Here is a 19369-nt window from a genome sequence, read left to right on the forward strand (position 1 = left end):
TGATTCAGAAAAGCATTCGTACAAAATCAGAATCAAGTTGTAATTAAATAAAAAACGGTAACTTAAATGTAGTCGTTGCTAATTTGACAGACTTACTTTGCTTTTACTTTAATTATTGTTAGTTTAATCATATATTTAATCAATGTTAATTCAAAGTATAACTAGTTTTATTTTGAACAAAATAATGGTGAATTAAATAAATCAAACAATTATAACTGCACCCACAAATAAACTGCTAAAGAATTACTTTGATTACCAGTTTTATCTTTTTACCCTGATTGATACATTTTTATGCTGACACGTATTTGTGATAGTCGGCTCGAAAGGGTTAAACCTTAACCGCTTCTAAGTTATATATTTTTGAAAATCATCAGTTTTCAGAACAACCTATTTATGTACAACATTTAAAAGGTTTGGTATTATAATATACTCTAATACCATGATACATAATCACATTCCTATCTGTGTATTTTTTTACAGATCTGCCATAACAATATTTCCGCAAAGGACTGATGGTTTGCGGGATTGTAGAGTATGGAACACACAGTTAATAATGTATGCCGGTTACAAACAAGAAGATGGAACCATTATTGGGGATCCGGCTAGTGCTGACTTTACCGAAGTATGATGTTCGTTCATTACAAATTTTAAATTACTGTCTCAATTAATGCAGTATTATAACGAGTTCAAGGTAGCGATGCCTTTTAATATTTATCAACTACTGAGTTACCGAAATTTCAGTCACAGATTCAAATAGATTTCTTAGAGTCTATAAAAAACAAAAATGTTTAAAAAAATTTCAAATAATATGAAAAGTTTAACACGTTCACGCCAGGGTGACCCACCGGTGGGTCACGCTAGATTGTTTCATCGGGCGGCGCACCGGAGTAAAAACTGGTAACAAATAAATTTCATTTTTTAGTTTTTTTCCGGAAATAATTAAAATCCATAACTACCAACTGTTTTTAACGGGCGCAATTTTTATATTGAACTGCTTATTCGCCGTGATAAATTTCCTTACAGTGAATTGTTATTGTTGAGAATAGATTAACTCCTCCCGAATATTATCTAATATTAAAATAGTTCTTCTACCAGTATTTTCTCTTTTCCCGGCGTGAACGTGTTAATATAATTGTATTCAGCGCAATGTATAATATTTCTAAATAAATAAGTATACAGTCACTGATTTTGATTTCCTGGCTCCTTTAACACGTTCACGCCGGGGTGACCCACCGGTGGGTCAAGCTAGATTGTTTCATCGGGCGGCGCACCGTAGTAAAAACTGGTAACAAATAAATTTCATTTTTTAGCTCTTTTCCGGGAATAATTAAAATCCATAACTACCAACTGTTTTTAACGGGTGCAATTTTTATATGGAATTGCTTCTTCGCCGTGAAAGATTTCCTTACAGTGAATTTTTGTTGTTGAGAATAGATTAACTCCTCCCGAATATTATCTAATACTGAAATAGTTCTTCTACCAGTATTTTCTCTTTTTCGTCCCTCTATCAAGCGCAACACCCGGCGTGAGCGTGTTAAAAAATTACGAACGTCTCCTTATAAATCTTTCTGCTATGAATGAATCAATAAAGCTAACACAGCACAGTGGTCGACGAATTCATAAAAAGCTGGCCAAAACTCGGAAAATTAAATAGCACAAAAAGTACTAATCATTAATGTTTCTTAGTCTATAAAATTATGGAGAACAATATAACATAATTCGTTAAGACAATATTCAAATTATTTTATTATATTATCCATAAAAAGAGGTTTGAAATTTTTCTCTATGGCATTCAACGTGTTAAATTTTTAAAAAAAAGTAGACCACGAACAATCGAAAACAATTGTTTTATAGCATAGTAAGATGTAGATTAAATTTTTGGACTGTCACAAGTATAGTCACAGTTATTATAAGCTTTTAAAATGTTAATAGAACTAACGTGCTATAAAATTCAAGTGTGGCTTTTTTAAGCATTGCTTGTTTAGACTGCATCTCTTTGGGATCAATAAACAATTTTCTTTCTCTTATGTTTTAGCAATGTTTAAATTGGTCTAATAGAAACGTTCCACGTAGAAGGTACTAGAACAAATTAATCACTCAAATTATTTGACAAACCAATAATTACATGATCACTATTTGACAGACTAGAAGTCTTATAACTTAGATATTTTCCATTGCTCTTTCCTTCCGAGGAAAACCAAAATCCCATAAGTACATTAAATCTCATTGAATTCACTGAAGTAGCTTCTTTTTTTCTCGATTGTCTTATACTTAACTTAGAACTATTATTTGTTTAGGTATTTTATTGTAACCATGTTATATGGCCGTGTAAGATGGCCGTAAACGGTCATCCGAAAATCAGATATAATTTAAATGGTTTTACTGCCAGTTTTCTTTTTTAGCTGTTAGCATAGCTTTTACGCTTGACAGTTCGTTCGGGGCAAAATTTGAAAATACGGAGTTTTTTTCTAATTTTATTTTATTTACACATAATGTTCGATCAAGCTGATATAATACTGATTTTAGTGTTGAGTTGAGTTAATGACTATGAAGACGAACTTATGCTTCTCGCTTTTATCCCCTATGCCTTGAAAGAGATGAATTAAAGTTACATGGTGATCCAAAAAGTAGCTGATCATAGAAAAAATTCGGTGATAAAGAATAAAAACTGATTCATATAATCATATACTAAGGGCAGAATTTTAATTAAAAAAAATCAAATGTTCAACAATCATGTCAACAATCTTCAACAAAAAACCCTAAAATTAGCTATCGATAGGAAAAAACTGACTGCCTTAACCCGTTTTGTCCCGAATTTATATATTAAAATGATACAAAAAGTGGTTTTAAGGAAAAAGCGGTATAATATATTATCGAAATTAATTGGTTTTTCTACTGTTAGAGCATTCAAAAAGTCATTGATAGATCAAAAAGTACTTGTTCCTTATAATTCTTGATCTAATCAGAAATAACTAAATCATAATGGTATCTGTGAATCCTTTAATTCACCCAGATAAATGAAAATTCTGAAAAAAGTTTCCCACCACAATGAATGTCTTTGAAAAAAGGAACTGTCCTAAATATATGACGCTGGGCGTTAACCGGTTAACGTATTTTTCCCGATATTGTTTATTAAAAAAATCCAATTTACTCTAACCCAATATAAATTATTATGCTAACGTCGATAGGTGATTAAATATAGAATTATATTTTTATCTTTTGACTAATACTTTACCAAAGTTTGTTTTAAATTTCTGTACCTCCATTCTTGTCCTTTTTTCTGAATCAATCCTTAAGAGCTCCATTTCTCATGAGGTTTATTTTACAGTTGTGCCTAAAATTGGGCTGGAAAGGTGCAGGACAAAAATGGGACATCTTGCCTTTAGTGTTGTCTGCTAACGGTCATGATCCTCAAGTATTCGATCTGCCTGAAGAACTGGTAATGAGAGTACACATCTCCCATCCAAAGTAAGAAAATCATTTAATTCGAAAAGAGGATAATTAAAACATTAAGGGAGTGGCAAAGTAATGTGTTTCGCACATTTATATAACACATTTTTACCGAAAAGTAATTACTTTAAATTCAAACAGATAAATTGTTAACAAACATTTATTTTGATCAATAACGCCATCACCTTCGTTATCAATACGCTTTGGGCATCTAGTGTATAGTGCGCAAAAAATAAACTGACCTCTCTGAATAAGTTTTGATCTAATGATCGGATTTCAACATTTTAAACTCAATCTTAATTGTTCAATAGGTGCAATATGCTTATTATTGCAGACGATACTTTAAAATACGAAATCAGACACAAAAATGTACTTATTCTGAATGAACATACCATTATTTCGTTGTATTCGGATTTTTGACCCCCAGTACATAAGGATAGCACGATTTAGAAAATATGGTCCCTATAGACTGATCAGGAGAGCGACCCAAAGTTTAGATCCCTTAATGCCAATATTATTTTTTGCGCCTTATACCTTAATCGATACATTTTTAAGCGAAAGGAAAGAATTCTTGCAATAAAATTGGTTTATCCAAAAATAATTTAATGCAAAAATTAAGTGTTAATAAATACATAATATTTTTTTATTATTTTATTTAAAACTAGTGGGCTGCGCCCCCTGCTCGCTAACGCTCGCCAACCCCCGAAAATTGCTACGCNACGCATAGATGGATCACAAACATGTGGGCAGATCTCAAGAACCTTTAACTTTTGATAATAAAAAAAATAATAAAAAATAATAGGCACATTATTTCTACACCTCCAAAATTGTTTGAAAATGTATAATGTATTTATTTTACAGCGACACGATAATTATGCCGGCCGTAATATGTACGTTTTATTCTCATCGACAACCATTGAGTTTTTTCAGAGTGCAAGAAAGTTCCAAGTGTATTTTGGGACAATTAATTTGAAGTAAACCTAAGAAATCCATTGATTTGACTGTAAAAACTTGAGGTTTGAGGACGCTACGTACACAGAGAAATAAATACCTCCTCTTTGAAATACTCTATATATAAATATATGAAATACCTATTCTATAGCAGCAGACGGCCTTAGACTACTTGGTGAGGGGAGTTCCTTCTTTAGACAAACTATACATGTTTTTAATTTGACTGCTGCCTTTTAGTTTAGTTTTTAAGTAAAGCGGTCTCCCATTGGTTAAGAGGATTATATATATCAAAATCATTATTTTCGCTATTTAATTTTTGTCCATCTAATCTTAGCCAAAATAAAAGAAAATGAACTGTAATCTTTGCCAAATCAATTTATTTGTGAATCAAAAATATCCTAAAAATAAAATTATAAAAAAATTACAACCATGCGTTCTATTAGCTTCCTGCATTGTTACACCCACACTTTAATAGTCTATAATTTAGGTTACATTAAACATATTCCAAGATTTTAATAGTATGTATTAAAATTCGAAACTCGATGTACATATTTAAGTTTTTTTTTTCAAAGAAATTCGTCATTTTGTGATACATTTTTTAATGGAATATTAAAAAATGCTTATTTCTGTATCTCCTTTAGGTATCCTTGGTTTAAGGATCTCAATATCCAATGGTATGCATTGCCCGCAGTGTCCAGTATGTTATTCGATGTTGGTGGACTGGAATTTCCTGCAGCTCCTTTCAATGGGTGGTACATGGTAACGGAAATAGGAGCCAGAGATTTATGCGATCCTCACCGATTCAACATACTAGAAGTAACATAGCTTCTTCTACGTTCTTTTTATTCTATTATTTTTTAATAGCTCTCCTCCTTTTTATTTTGACAAAACAGTATGAATAAGAGTTAAGTGGAGAAAAAATTTCTCGGTATTCAGAAGTGAACTCATAGCCATTCATAAAGGATTAAAGTCCATTCTCGAATTAGAAACTTCTCTGGACATCTGGGTCATCACTGACTGTCGCATTTCCTTACAATACTTACAGGACTGGAATCTAGTTAATTACTCATTGTGAGCACTGTAATAATCGACTATTTGAAATGCCTCACCAAAACTGGAGATGTCCACTTACCCGTCACATGTTGGTGTCTCTGGTAAGGAAGTTGCTGATAACCTGGCTAAAAGGGACAACATCTGACTACCTCATTACCTATCAATAGATTTTATCCCTGAAGAAAACCTGCGACAGGCAACCCTGGTTAAAGTTTCCTGTTTATTACTGGTTTGATAGAAAAAGCCCAGATTGTGCTCTTAAGTTCAAGGGAGAGAGATCGGATCAAACGGCAATTTACACGATTCATCAGTGGTCATTTAAGAAGTTCAAACATAATTTTAACAGTTTAACTTTCAAATTTGGGAGCAATGTCTTCCCAACACGTTGCAAGCGCAAATTGAAATCTGTTTCCTTCGAATTCCTTGAATGTCTGGGATTTTACTTGCAAGACATTCTCCTGCGATTAGTTTTGGTGTGTGGCTTTGCTAAAGTGTTTGGACTCATTGCTTTGATAAATCTGAAACTATGTTGTGAAGGATTAGAAACAACAACAAATCTGAAAAAAATGTTTAAGCGAACATTTGATCATGACCAAAATTGATATATCAATAAGGACTGTATTAGACTGCATTAGAACTGCATTAGATCATACTGTTTTTTATTATTATTATTATTATGGCAAAGATCAAAGTCTTAATGTTGACGGCATAATTTATGGCTCATAAATTACCTCTTTGTTCGACGTTACATTTAAACCAAAATATTAACTGTTTAAATAGTTAGTTGATGTGTAGTTAGTGATATTATATATATTCTAGATTCATTTTTAAGGTAAATGTGATTTGAAGTTATTTTACTCGCCACTACTCGTAAATGAGTTTAAAGTTCAGTTGTAACTCCACTTTGGTTCTAATGTCTGATAGTAAAAATTTTAAGGTGTCATTTTAAAATAAGCTAAATGTAAATTTTATAGCGTTTAATTTTACGTCAATAATAGGAATGCAATAAATCTGTTTTAATCCATATATTTGATTTACTATTATGTTAGGTCGAGAGTAATTAGAAAAAACATTTCCAACTCTCTACCCGTTTTTTAATTTTTTTAATTTTTTTCGGTGGGACAGCCTGGTGCGTCCCAGCCGGGCAAGGATTCTTCGTGTAGTAAATGGTGACAGGGGCACGTTAAATCTGTCGGGTCACAAAATCCTCTAAGTTCTCAGAACAAATTGCACCTCTAGATGTACTGAATTGGAAATGGATAGTTGTCTGGTTCTAGTCAAAATTACGATCTGTGGATGAATAAATGGGTCCACCTTTTACAACGAGCTGCGATGTGTGTGGCAGAAGACGTATTCTTCTTGGCCATAGATGGTGCCACTAAAAACAAGAAATGTACCCTCTGCCTTAAATTCGCTTGGTTTCACCAAGCTGGTACTCGACAAGTGACATTAGAAACAACAACAATAATTTTTTCTGAAAAGTGTCCCCCCTGGATTTTATTTCTGTTTATTGCTGTCTCACTACAAGCCTTTCATATGCAACAATGTAACACTATTTGAACTCTTAAAGATACAAGTTGCAGCATATTTTTCTTAAACATCTTGCACAACTTAAATGAATAATGAGAAGATATCTCGACCATTCTTCTAAGGACTTAATATAACATTTTCTTTTATTTAGGAGGTAGCTACTCGTTTAGGAGTTGATATGCGAGCACCTTCAACTTTGTGGAAAGATAGAGCAGTAGTCGAAGTAAATTACGCAGTTATTTACAGTTTTCAGGTACTCTATTTTAAACATGATTTTTGTTATTAGTACTTACTATTAATAATTTCTAGAAATACATAAATTTGTAATTGCCTTCCAAGATAAGTTAGGATGCAAGAAGTAGTCAGCAATTCAAATTTGTAATAATGCCATAAGTTGATGGAATAATCCTTCTCTTTTCAGACAGTCACTGACGATGAACAAAGCGCTTAGTCAATTGGAGAACTCTCTCCAACATTTCCCAATAAGTCTGACTCATTTTTAGGCTTATTGCTGTGAATCCACATATTTTAGAACCATTTATAATATTAGTCCGATTGGACTTCAGTTTGCAATAGGCTCAGAGTATTGAAATCTTACTGTCAAATAAAACATATTCCGTGAAAATTTCTCGCTTAACCTTAAAGGTATATAAGTTGAATCAGGTCCAATATAAATACACCTTTTCCCGGCGTATCGTAAGATTCCAAAGATATTTATAAGTAGTCGGGTTTTTCGATTGGCTACGACTTTGTCATCTAATTTGTTTAATATATTTGGCATTATCATATTTATCATTATATTTAGCGTCATATATTTATATTTAGCATGCTCTAAAGTATCATGATAAAATTTCTAAATTTTACCGCATTTATCAAATTGTATTACACATTATAAAATCATATTTTATTGTTAATTTTACCAAAATCATTACCAAAGATCTTCAGTGAAAATTACAGAGATTTTTGATGCTCCCATAGAGTCAGGAATACGGTAGGTTTTACCACGTTCTACCAGTTTGTTCTACTAGTTAGAATGAATTTTTCCACTCATAATAAAATATGATCCTCTAAATTTATTAATTATCGTCCCAAAACAAAGGTGAGCTGAATATAATATATATATATATATATATATATATATATATATNTATATATATATATTCTGTTACTACGATGAAACAGATATTTTCTTGAAAGTTCAATAAACATTTTTTTATTATTAATCAGGTTTAATAAAACCATAAGCCATGTGTTGAATTTAATTCTGCAATTTTATTTGATAGTTGTATTTTGTTTCAATATTTAATTAACTATTGTTCAATAATTTTATTTAATTAGTAATTTTTCCATCATGAATCATTTCATGTACACTAGTTTAATCGGTTCATATGTAGATTTGTGTTTTTGCAGAAAGCCAATGTCACAATTGTGGATCATCACACAGCATCCGAATCATTTATGAAGCATTGGGACAATGAATTGAGACTCAGAGGAGGATGTCCGGCAGATTGGGTGTGGATTGTTCCCCCTCTCAGTGGTAGCCTAACACCCGTCTTCCACCAGGAACTGCTTCTCTACAACCTTAAACCCAGCTATGAATACCAGGTAAATCTCACCTCCTACATCAGAAAGCCTCCACACGGTTAAGTAGTCTGCGCAGACTATTTAAAATGTGATCCAGTTGTGCGCATGTACCCAAATTATTTTTTAAAAGTCACTGGGATAAATTTGTCACATATATTTGAGAATTGAATCTGTAGTGGTTGACAAGCAAATAAGGCAAACCAATCATATTCATAATTCAAACAAATTTTTAAATTGCCCATACATAGAACTAACCCCCATACGTCTTTTCAACTGTCCCGTTATACTGGCGCAATTGCAGCAGATAAGTGACAATCCGTGGGCGGACTTATATGAAGAAAATTGCCTTCAAATTGCATATGTTGTATATAGGACCTTGGATCACATGTAAAATTATTTTCTGTCCATGACACGACACCAACCTACCAACCAAACAAATTTTTAAACATATATTTTCTACCATTTTCTTATTTTTACTAGATTTTGCATCAAAGGGCTCTTTCGTAAACTGGTTTACCTTCATAGTGGTCTGATCGGACTACCTATAAAAAAAACCGTGTGGAGGCTTTCAGTTGTTGTAGGCGTTGTCTATACTTACACATTCTCTATGCAAACAATTTTAGAATCTTTAAAATCTACAAATGTAACACTTATCTCTTTCATGTATTTCATAGATAGCTTGGTTTAAAAAATAATTTTCATTCACGTTTATGCACATTTTTTAGTTTTTGGAATCAGTTAATATTCTAAAAACCACAAGCTTGTTCTCTATAACCTATGCAATTATTTAGTACTTTTATTTTATTTTACTTTTAGGACCCACCGTGGAAGACACATGTTTGGGAAAAAGACAGAGAGTCTTCCGGCAATGGGCCAAGAACTCCTTCCAGAAAATTCCGTTTTAAAGAAATTGCAAGGTAATCAAGAATATTATAAATGAGCAATGAATAAAACATTAAAAAAAACATGTGTGTTCGAGAGATTTGGCACATTTCAGTGACATCTCACGTGGTCACATACACAATGTTCAAGTAGCTTTCGTTAGACAAACAGTGTATTCATTCTGACTACTCTTGAAATAAAGCACATTCTAATGAAATAAAATGGTTCAGAAAATTACGTTTTAAAGAAATTGTGAGGTAGTAGAAAATTTTACAAATAGGCAACAAATATCACATAAGCCAAGTGTACTAAAGATATTTAGTACTTTTGAAGGACATCTTACATACCCACAAGTATGCAACGTTCTGTCAGTTTCTAAGGCGATTTATCTTTTCGATAGACAGACGGTAGATCATATTTTGCAGTAATGGAAAAACTGCCTTTATAAAAAATGTGGTTACAGATTTCGATATAAATAATAGGGACACAAAATTCGATTAACAACCGATTTGGTTTAAAGAACATAGCTATTGCTTGATTTTAGAACAGCATATATATCACAGGGTATATAATTTTATATTATTAATATACTCTAGTTGTAAGGAATATTCAGCCTCTCCAATTGTAAGTGCTAAGAGTGAAATAAGTTAGTTACCATTCCTTAACTTTTCAAAAAGAGTAAAAAAAAATCCTATTTCCTTTCATGCTTTGGGAAGGTTCTTTTTTCAAAAATAAGACGTAGGCGGTTACGGGTAACGTAATAAGCGGGTAAAATAAAGTAGCTTTTAATAAAAAAAATGTTCCAAAAAATTCAGATTTTACGAAATAGCGAAGTAAATCAAAAATATTTTAAATAAACAATATATATGACATAGAAAGCCAAGTGTATTATAGAGATTTAACACTTTTAAGTTTCTTCCTGCATTGTCAAGAACGCACAATGTTCTGCCAGTTTTTAAGGCATGAGTTTTTTCGTAAGACGTACTGTAGGTAAACAGACATTTGTCACGTACATTATGTTTTACCGTACTCTAAAGTGATAGTTTTTTCGTTTGACAGATGATAAATTAATTCTGTCGACATTTAAAATAAATCAGTTTCTGTTCAAAAATTTTAAAGAATTTTCTAAGAATTCGATTATAAATGGGCAACAAAAGCAAAGTTCTGATAATAGTTTTTCCGCATTCTAAATTTGATTTAAATGTTTGATCTTGAATTTAAATGTTATGTTGTAAATTTGATTTAAATTTAAATATTAAATCTTGATGAATGTTCAATTTTTTTTGTTTCTGTATTTATTTTCGTTAAGTTATTTTTTGTAGTAATTTTCTTTGCAGTGAAATATTAGTTCATTTGTTTTAATTCCATCTAATGATTTTAGTTTGATTTGATTTCAATCACTTAATATCAGCATGATTCTTACTTTGTTTATTTACAGGGCAGTGAAATTTACGTCAAATTTGTTTGGAATGGCTTTGTCTCGGCGAATTAAGGCAACCATCTTGTTTGCAACTGAAACTGGTCGGTCTGAACACTACGCTAAAATGCTGGGTGACATATTTTCTCATGCTTTCAACGCTAATGTAAGTTAAGTTTAAATAAACGACTAATAATGAATATACTTTTATTATTCTAATATTGCACAAAATGCATAATTTATTCTGTAATGTAATTTATAATGAATAAGGTACAAAAGCTCCTCACCAAATTTTATTGTAACTCGAGCATTTAAACTTCCCCCCCCCCAAAAAAAATACTTTTGCTTTAATTATTATTTCATTATTAATTTCTATTTGCAGAATTTGTATTAAATACATTTGATTTAAATAATGAACCGTTAGTTTTTTTTTTTTTTTAATAAAAAAAACGTATCAGTTATTTAAGTATTCATTAGCAGGATTGCCACGGTCGACTAAAAATAATGTTGTGACAAATAAAATTCCTTAATTAAATAGATTATAAATAAATAAAAAAAATCACAGTTTCAAAAACTCTTTATATTTTTAGTCACCCATGATATCCCTGGATTAGGCATTCTTTATTCTGTTATTCTACGTGAATTTATTTTACTATTATTCCATTACTATTCTATTATTCTACATTATTTGCTATTGTTCTATTATTCTACATTATTTACTATTGTTCTATTATTCTGCATCATGTACTATTATTCTATTATTCTACATTACTTACGATTGTTCTATTATTCCCCATTATTTACGATTGTTCTATTATTCCACATTATTTACTATTGCTGCGTTATTCTATATTATTTATTATTCTACATTATTTACTATTGCTCTATTATTCCACATCATTTACTAATCTTCTACTATTACACGTTATTTACTATTGCTGCATTATTCTATATTATTTACTATTCTACATTGTTCACTATTGTTCTATTATTCGCCTTTATTTACTATTATTCTATTATCCTACATGCTACATCAATCCTATGTTTTCTACATTCTGTATAATCCTATTTTATTCTGCATTCTGTATGTTAGATTTTAAGAAATATCAATATGAGTGCTTTTTGTACCGACAATATGTGTTGCAGGTAATATGCATGGTAGACTATGATGTTATCAATCTAGAACACGAAACTCTTCTTCTTGTTGTTACTAGCACTTTCGGAAATGGAGATCCACCTGAAAATGGAGAAGTGGGTATTTTTAAACCCAACCTATTATAAAAAGGCAACTCTATGACACAAACAGTAGCAAACAGTATTTTTTTTTAATAATTTTTTTAATGTTTTCGTTAGCATTAGAAGTTTTAAAAGGTTCTAACAAATCGGAAGCAAACCTATCACATTAATTACTACTAAGATCACCACTTCAAATTAAGGAAACATATTGATTTGAAGCTTATAGTAACCAGGTCTCTAAACTTTAAAATGGCATCACACCCCATGAAGCGCTAACATTTACGATATTTTTTTATAAGATATAAAGACTTCTAATTCAAATTTTTTATTCTAAAAATTCATCTTGGAGAAACAAGACAGTCATGGTTATCATAATTCAACATTATTGTAACCAAGCTGAAAACCCATTATTCGTACAGAAAAACAATCTATAAATCGATATCAATCAACCCTATGAAATCATTCATAAAACTGAAAGGCATTTAACGACGAAATTAACTAAGTTAAAATTATTCAATTTTTTTATTTATCTATTTTTATTTGTTGTCCGTAACGGTGAATCCACCTTAATAAAGTAATAAAAACACGTTTTTAGAAGTTCAACATATCATAACAGGATTAGCTACACTCAGTACCAGTCGACACCGAAAGGGATGCAACGGATTGCGGCTAACTCAAAATAGTTAAAATTTAAAACAATCAAAAATTTTCTTCAAAAGTGTAGCTGTCAGCAAAATGAAGGAGTGATTTTAGATAAGTTTAGGAATACTAATTTTGTCACATTGTGACCGAAATAACATCTGGAAATGTTATTTACGGTAATAGTTAAAGGAGCAAATTTTCCCAGAGAGAGTACAAGCCCTCGACTGCTAAATTCGCTTATTTATATCGAAGATTTAATGTTGTAGAAAACGTAATACTTTAAAATTTTGGTTTAATAAATTTTATTCACAATGATTCTGACTACCACTATATCTAAGCAATTGTATAACCTGATAATCGTACAACGTAATTTTTAAGTGCTGCCAAAATTTAAAAAAAAAAAATACCTTTGTTACATTTCTGTTTCTTCCGCTGTATTGTAAACAATAGTACTTACGCAGAGAGGCCAACTTGCTCCGGATAGCAAATATATATTTTAAAGTGGTACTTTATCAATTGTGATATTTTGTTTAATAAATTGTATTTAGTAGATTTTTATCCACTACTATTTCTAAATAATTCGTAGGCTTATATAATTCACCATTTAACAGTACTTATGTCATGCTATACCTTTTAAAAAGCAAGCAAAAATAATCAAATATTTGCAAAATTTACTTTGTAGTTATCTACCGTTTTTTTTTAATTATTTTGGCGCGTCCAGAGCAGTTGGCATCTCTGCTTACGAATTGACATCTATGTAAACCAAATTAACACAATCAGATTAATTAATCACCGTGAAAAAAGATTAAAGGGAACTCTGTGTCTGCAAAGGAGAAAAGAGAGAAAATGGCGGACACATCCTGCCCTTAAACTAATTCGTAATTTACATTGGTTCAGAAAATACATTTCTTGTTGGATACGAAGGCATTATTTTAAGACATTTAAACTACGGCAATATTTTATAAGTAGAATTTTTTAAATATGTCATTGCACATACATAGTTTTAAATAACAAATAAAAGGTCACTCACTTGGTAGTGTAATTTTCTGGCTTAAGCTTCCTTTTTTTTCTATGTCAAAATATCTGCATACCTCTGCGAACTTCCACTCTTTTCGAGAATTATGCAATGGTGATTTATAATTGCTATATTAATTCAAAAACTTTAATAGAATAAAATGAGTTTAGATATCACTTTAAATTTGAAAATAAAATCTGCCGGGAAAGCTGAAAGACTTGGCAAATGATGTATCTGCGTCGATTTTTCACTAGCAAGTGAAATAATTCGTAATAACTCAACAAAATTGAATTGATTTTATTAGTCGCCCATGGCATCCCGAAAGGTGCACACTTCTAAGCACCGTGGTGCACTATTCAGTGGCAGCGTACTTTAGTAACGAAAGAAATGTTGACAAAATTCTAAAATCTTTAGTTTTTAATTGTCATTCTATGCAAAAAGAGTAGTACTTGGTAGCCATGGATATTTAAATTAAAAAAATATGAACTTTGTTTCGTTTTACAACTACTTTGAAGGGTCCTCCTAGCCCCGTCTTGATACAGCAAAACACCACATTAAACCCATTTATCACCGTAACTCACGTACTGTTACGTGTAAATCTAAATAGTTTCTTTCTTATTTCAGGCATTTGCAAGGAGTCTTCAAGCGATTAAAATCACAGGAGAAACAACGCCAGATGCTGAATATATTAGGTAAGACCAATTGAATACTAAAAATATAATTAAATAATTATTGTAAGGATGGTAAAAACTTATAGGCTCAATACCCCCATAGTTATATTTTTAGAACATTGTGCAGTATTTTCTAAAATAACATTAAAATGTATTTATAATGAATAGTAATTGTTAAACAATCACTTTTAACCCTTTTGAAGGCCGTGGTAAGTATACTTGCCACCACGTTTTACCACTTTTAATTTAGGTTTCCATAATTTCAATAACTTCAGCTTTCTTGAAGTGAGTTTGAATAAAGTTGGTAACCATTTGCCACTTTTAAAAAACGTATAAAAGTTATAAAATACATAATTCCTTTTGAAGTTTGTAGCATTTAAGGAATTTATTTTATAAATAAGGGAAAATAAAAATCAGTAAGTTCCTAATAGGTCATGTTAAATATATTTACCACTAAAAAAATGGCATTTTTATAAACTACATGAGTTTTTTTTATATATCAATTGCTGTTCTTGAAACAATTTCAATTCCAAAAATACTTTAATTTACCTTTATTAGAAATAAAGGGCCCGTTAAAGGGTTAAACCAACAGAGAATGCAGTATTATATTTTGCTGCATTTTCTTTAAGAGCATTAAAACATATTTAATAAAGAGCAGTAATGTAGTATTATATTTTGCCAACATTAATGTAGTATTATAAAATTAACAGGGAATGTAGTATTATATTTTGATGCATTTTCACAAAGTACATCAAAACATATATAATAAAGAACAGTCATTATTAAATAATTATTTCTTGGACGAACAGAGAATGTAGTACAATATTTTACTGGATCTTTAAAATGAATGATTTAAAAATTAATATTAATGATTATCTGCTAAACCGATTAGAAATTAAGTGCAACAATTTACTGGATTTACATAAAAAACATTAAAATGTATTTAATAATGAATAGTAATTATTATATAATTTTCTCCTGTACCAACGAGGAATAAATATTACGTTCTGCTGTATCAAAGGGTCACAAAAATATATATAATTTTGAATTATAACAATGGAATAATTGTTTCCGGAACCAATAGGGAAAGTAGAACAATATTCTACTAAATTTTGTAGTATATTCGTAGCTCTTAAGAGCATAAATTCGTTTAAAAACGTGCACTAGTTATCAAATATTAAAAATAATCATAGCACTAAAGACCGACAAAGCGCAATATTAAAAAATTACACAAATTCTTAACATCTACGTTATTCTTGAGAAAAGCGTTCACCAAACCATAGGTATATTGCTTATTTTTTTATTTGGAAAAAAAAATGCAAAAATTAATTATTCACTGGCTATTGCTTTAACCCCTTGGGGACGGTTGATTCAGAAAAGCATTCGTACAAAATCAGAATCAAGTTGTAATTAAATAAAAAACGGTAACTTAAATGTAGTCGTTGCTAATTTGACAGACTTACTTTGCTTTTACACTAATTATTGTTAGTTTAATCATATATATAATCAATGTTAATTCAAAGTATAACTAAATAGTTTTATTCTGAACAAAGTATTGGTGAATGAAATAAATCAAACAATTATAACTCCGCCCACAAATAAACTGCTAAAGAAATACTTTGATTACCAGTTTTATATTTTTACCCTGATTGATACGGTTTTATGCTGTCACGTATTTGTGACAGTCGGCGCGAAAGGGTTAAGCCTTTTGAACTCGGTTGATGCATCTGATGCGTCAACATAAGCTCCAACTGCACACTGAAAAAATTTTAAATCCTATTATGCAAAACAAATTAAATGACATATTTTAAATTTTTACTCCTCACATTTATTTCATTAGCATACTTTACATCGGGTTACTTTTGCAATAATATCAGAGATGCCAACTTGCTCCGCTTTGTAAAATAGTATTTTCTAGTGGTAGCAAAATTTAAGTTAATTTTAGTTCAAGTATTTTTCATTTTAAGTTATTTTTTCACCACTAAATAAAAAAATTATAAGTATGATATAAAATACAACGTTTATGCATCAATCTACTGGTTACTTTATTAAAAAGTAGGCGTAACTATCTTTCTTTAACGATTTTTACAATATAATCTGCAACCACTTTATTAAAACTATTCAAGAAAGCGGAGCAGTTGGCATCCCTGTAATATTCTAAAAAAACGTAATAAGTCTGTTACTAATTAGTTAATTCTCTGTGTCCTCAAACTGGTAGCAATTATTTCCTTATTAGTTTTTATCTTTTGGTAACAAAACATACATACATTTTTCTTATAAACATACATACAAACATACATTTTTCTTATAAACTTGCCTAAGAAATCACATCTCAAAAAATTTAACCAATAAACCTTGCAGTCATAAAAATTGAACAAAAAGAACCAAATTTCGAAGCATACTTTTTAATCAATAATCGAAAAGTGAAAAAAAAAATTAGATTAAGTACTTGTATCTTAATTTTTGAAGTGTACTAAATTTATTAATCTATTCATGAGTCGTACTTTTTACCGGAAATCCTAAAAAAATAAATATTGAATTTATAATTTTTTGCTGCGATACAAGATCAGAATTCGAGGAATTTTGATTAATTTAGCCCTACCTTCAAATTCATCGTCGTCAACATTAGATTTTTTTAATAAGCTGAAAAGATATGCTGAACATGTCCGCAATATATTTCCTTATTTTTATCTCAATCTCTGCATTATTTTTGGCAAGAAGATCAATCTAATTCAACTTCTGAACTTTTTATTAAACTTTCTTCTGTTCTCGAAAAGATAGTTTTAATCAGTTCAAATTCCTGTTTTTCAAACATTTCTTTAAATAACTCCAATCGATTATATTTTGTCTTTTTATTTCTGATTCATCTTGTTGGTTTATAATTTAAAAATTAAATTTCAGAAAAATAAACTCCTGTATGAAATTTCAATTACTTCTATATAATAATTGATTAAATTTTGTTAGTTAATTTATTTGAAAATCAAATTTCAGAAGAAAAAAACTCCTGTATGAAATTTCACATATTTAGATTTAGTTATTGGTTAAATTTTGCTAATGATTAAATTTTATTATTTAATTTATTTTGCAATCACATTTTAGAAAAATTAACTCTAGTATGAAAAGTCAATTATTTCGATATAGTTATTGATTAAATTTTGTTATTTAATTTATTTAAAAATCACATTTCCGAAAAGTAAATTCCAGATGAAATGTCATTTATTTTGATATAGTTAATGACGTTTTGTAATTTATTTAAAAATCACATTCCGAAAATAAACTCTAGTATGAAATTTCAGTTATTTAAATATAGTTATTGATTAAATTTCGTTTTCTAATTTATTTAAAAATCACATTTCAGAAAAATGAACTCCAGTATGAAATTTTAATTACTTGATATAGTTAATATTTAAATTTTTTAATAATTTAAACAAATATAAATTTTAAACTTATCTTCCTTTCAGTTATCTGTTTATTGTTGTATTGTCAATAATTTTAAAATATATAGAAGTTTATTTTTTCTATATCATATGCATGCGGATTACAAAGTTACTTACATGATTTTTTATGCATCATTTATTTATTTCTTCTTAGAGCATTTCGATTATAAAATTGGTATAATGACTTTATAAATTATTTTATGTATTAGTTATAAATTTTGATTTTAAACTTGATTCTAGGGTTTTATATTTTGTCTCTTCTATTTAGTAGGAATTTTGATTAAATGAATCTTCGAAAACAATAGTGAAAATGAATATGCACTGCATATTCTTATAGTGAAATGATATGCACTGCAGATGATAAATAATTTACAGAAACTATGAATTTATTCCTAAAAAGTCAAATTTGCAAATATCACTCAAATTTCCATGTTAGTTTCAGCACAGCACGAGGTTATCAGATTCAAGTGGTTCTATACAAAACATTGTTTAATATGCATTTTCTATTGAAAGAGCCACATTTATAATAAATTAACTTTTTATTCTTTACACCTTGAATGATATTTTTAAATCATAGTTTTTATCAAAACTCTTTAATAAAAAAAGTTGAATTTATTCTGAAAATAATTTGAATTATTTATACATCACAGTTTTTCGCATATATATTGGCATATAATTAGCATATTTTCTATATAATGTTAATATTTTTCTTCCAACACATCTATCGTCTTTATAAGAATAAAGATATTGATATAAGAATAAAGATATCTTTATTCTTATATCAATCTAAAGATTAAAGATATTGATATAAGAATAAAGATATAAGAATAAAGATATCTTTTTTGATCCAGCAAGTGTTTCAGAACTCATGGTTCTGAAACACTTGCTGGATCAAAAAAGATACTTATATGATAAATATAAGAGTGACATAAAGAAAGTGACTAGCGATATTTAACACTTCAATGTCATGCTTTTAAACTTTTCCTCGTGTTACGTACCTCCTTCATATCCTCTCACCTCATCAATTATTTTAATGTTAATATTTGTCAGGATAAGCCGCGATTTTTAGTGCCTTTTATTGACTTTCATATGAATTTTTTAAAGAATCCGATATTATCCAATCAAATATTTTTTATAACAAAAGTGGTAGTTTAAATAAAAAAATATTGCAATTTGTTAGTGCATAAATTTAAAGAACCACATATTTTATAGTAATAGTGTACAAAATTGTTTCACTGAAATGCTCCCTTACAGAAAGAATTATTTTTCATGTTCTATTATACCATACACTTCATGAATTCGTTTTGAAAATCTGAATATTTTTCACTTACTCCAAACATTATGATTTTTTTTGTTTTTGCATTAAAAAAAATATTAACCTCAAATCGTAAAATGTGATTCCTTTTACAAATAAACAAATACGAAATTGAAAATTCAACTTGCATTTTTCTTTTGAGAAAATAGAAACTCGTGCATTCATGTATCACTCACTATCGTTAAG

General features: G+C 29.6%; 1 protein-coding gene across 4 annotated transcripts in view; it reads left to right on the forward strand.

Annotated features, from left to right (window-relative positions):
• Positions 1 to 19369, forward strand: part of LOC107440636 (Nitric oxide synthase) — a 182790-nt gene that overhangs the window by 123737 nt on the left and 39684 nt on the right. For all 4 annotated transcript variants that reach the window (XM_071182104.1, XM_071182103.1, XM_071182106.1 and 1 more), the window contains exons 6-14: positions 481 to 622; positions 3329 to 3468; positions 5043 to 5217; positions 7136 to 7237; positions 8395 to 8589; positions 9385 to 9485; positions 10889 to 11033; positions 12014 to 12118; positions 14385 to 14452. In XM_071182104.1, the coding sequence (XP_071038205.1) occupies positions 481 to 622; positions 3329 to 3468; positions 5043 to 5217; positions 7136 to 7237; positions 8395 to 8589; positions 9385 to 9485; positions 10889 to 11033; positions 12014 to 12118; positions 14385 to 14452 (1173 nt within the window). The remainder of the gene's footprint in view (positions 1 to 480; positions 623 to 3328; positions 3469 to 5042; positions 5218 to 7135; positions 7238 to 8394; positions 8590 to 9384; positions 9486 to 10888; positions 11034 to 12013; positions 12119 to 14384; positions 14453 to 19369) is intronic.

This window comes from Parasteatoda tepidariorum, chromosome 6 (assembly GCF_043381705.1).
Source record: "Parasteatoda tepidariorum isolate YZ-2023 chromosome 6, CAS_Ptep_4.0, whole genome shotgun sequence".
NCBI lineage: Eukaryota > Metazoa > Arthropoda > Arachnida > Araneae > Theridiidae > Parasteatoda > Parasteatoda tepidariorum.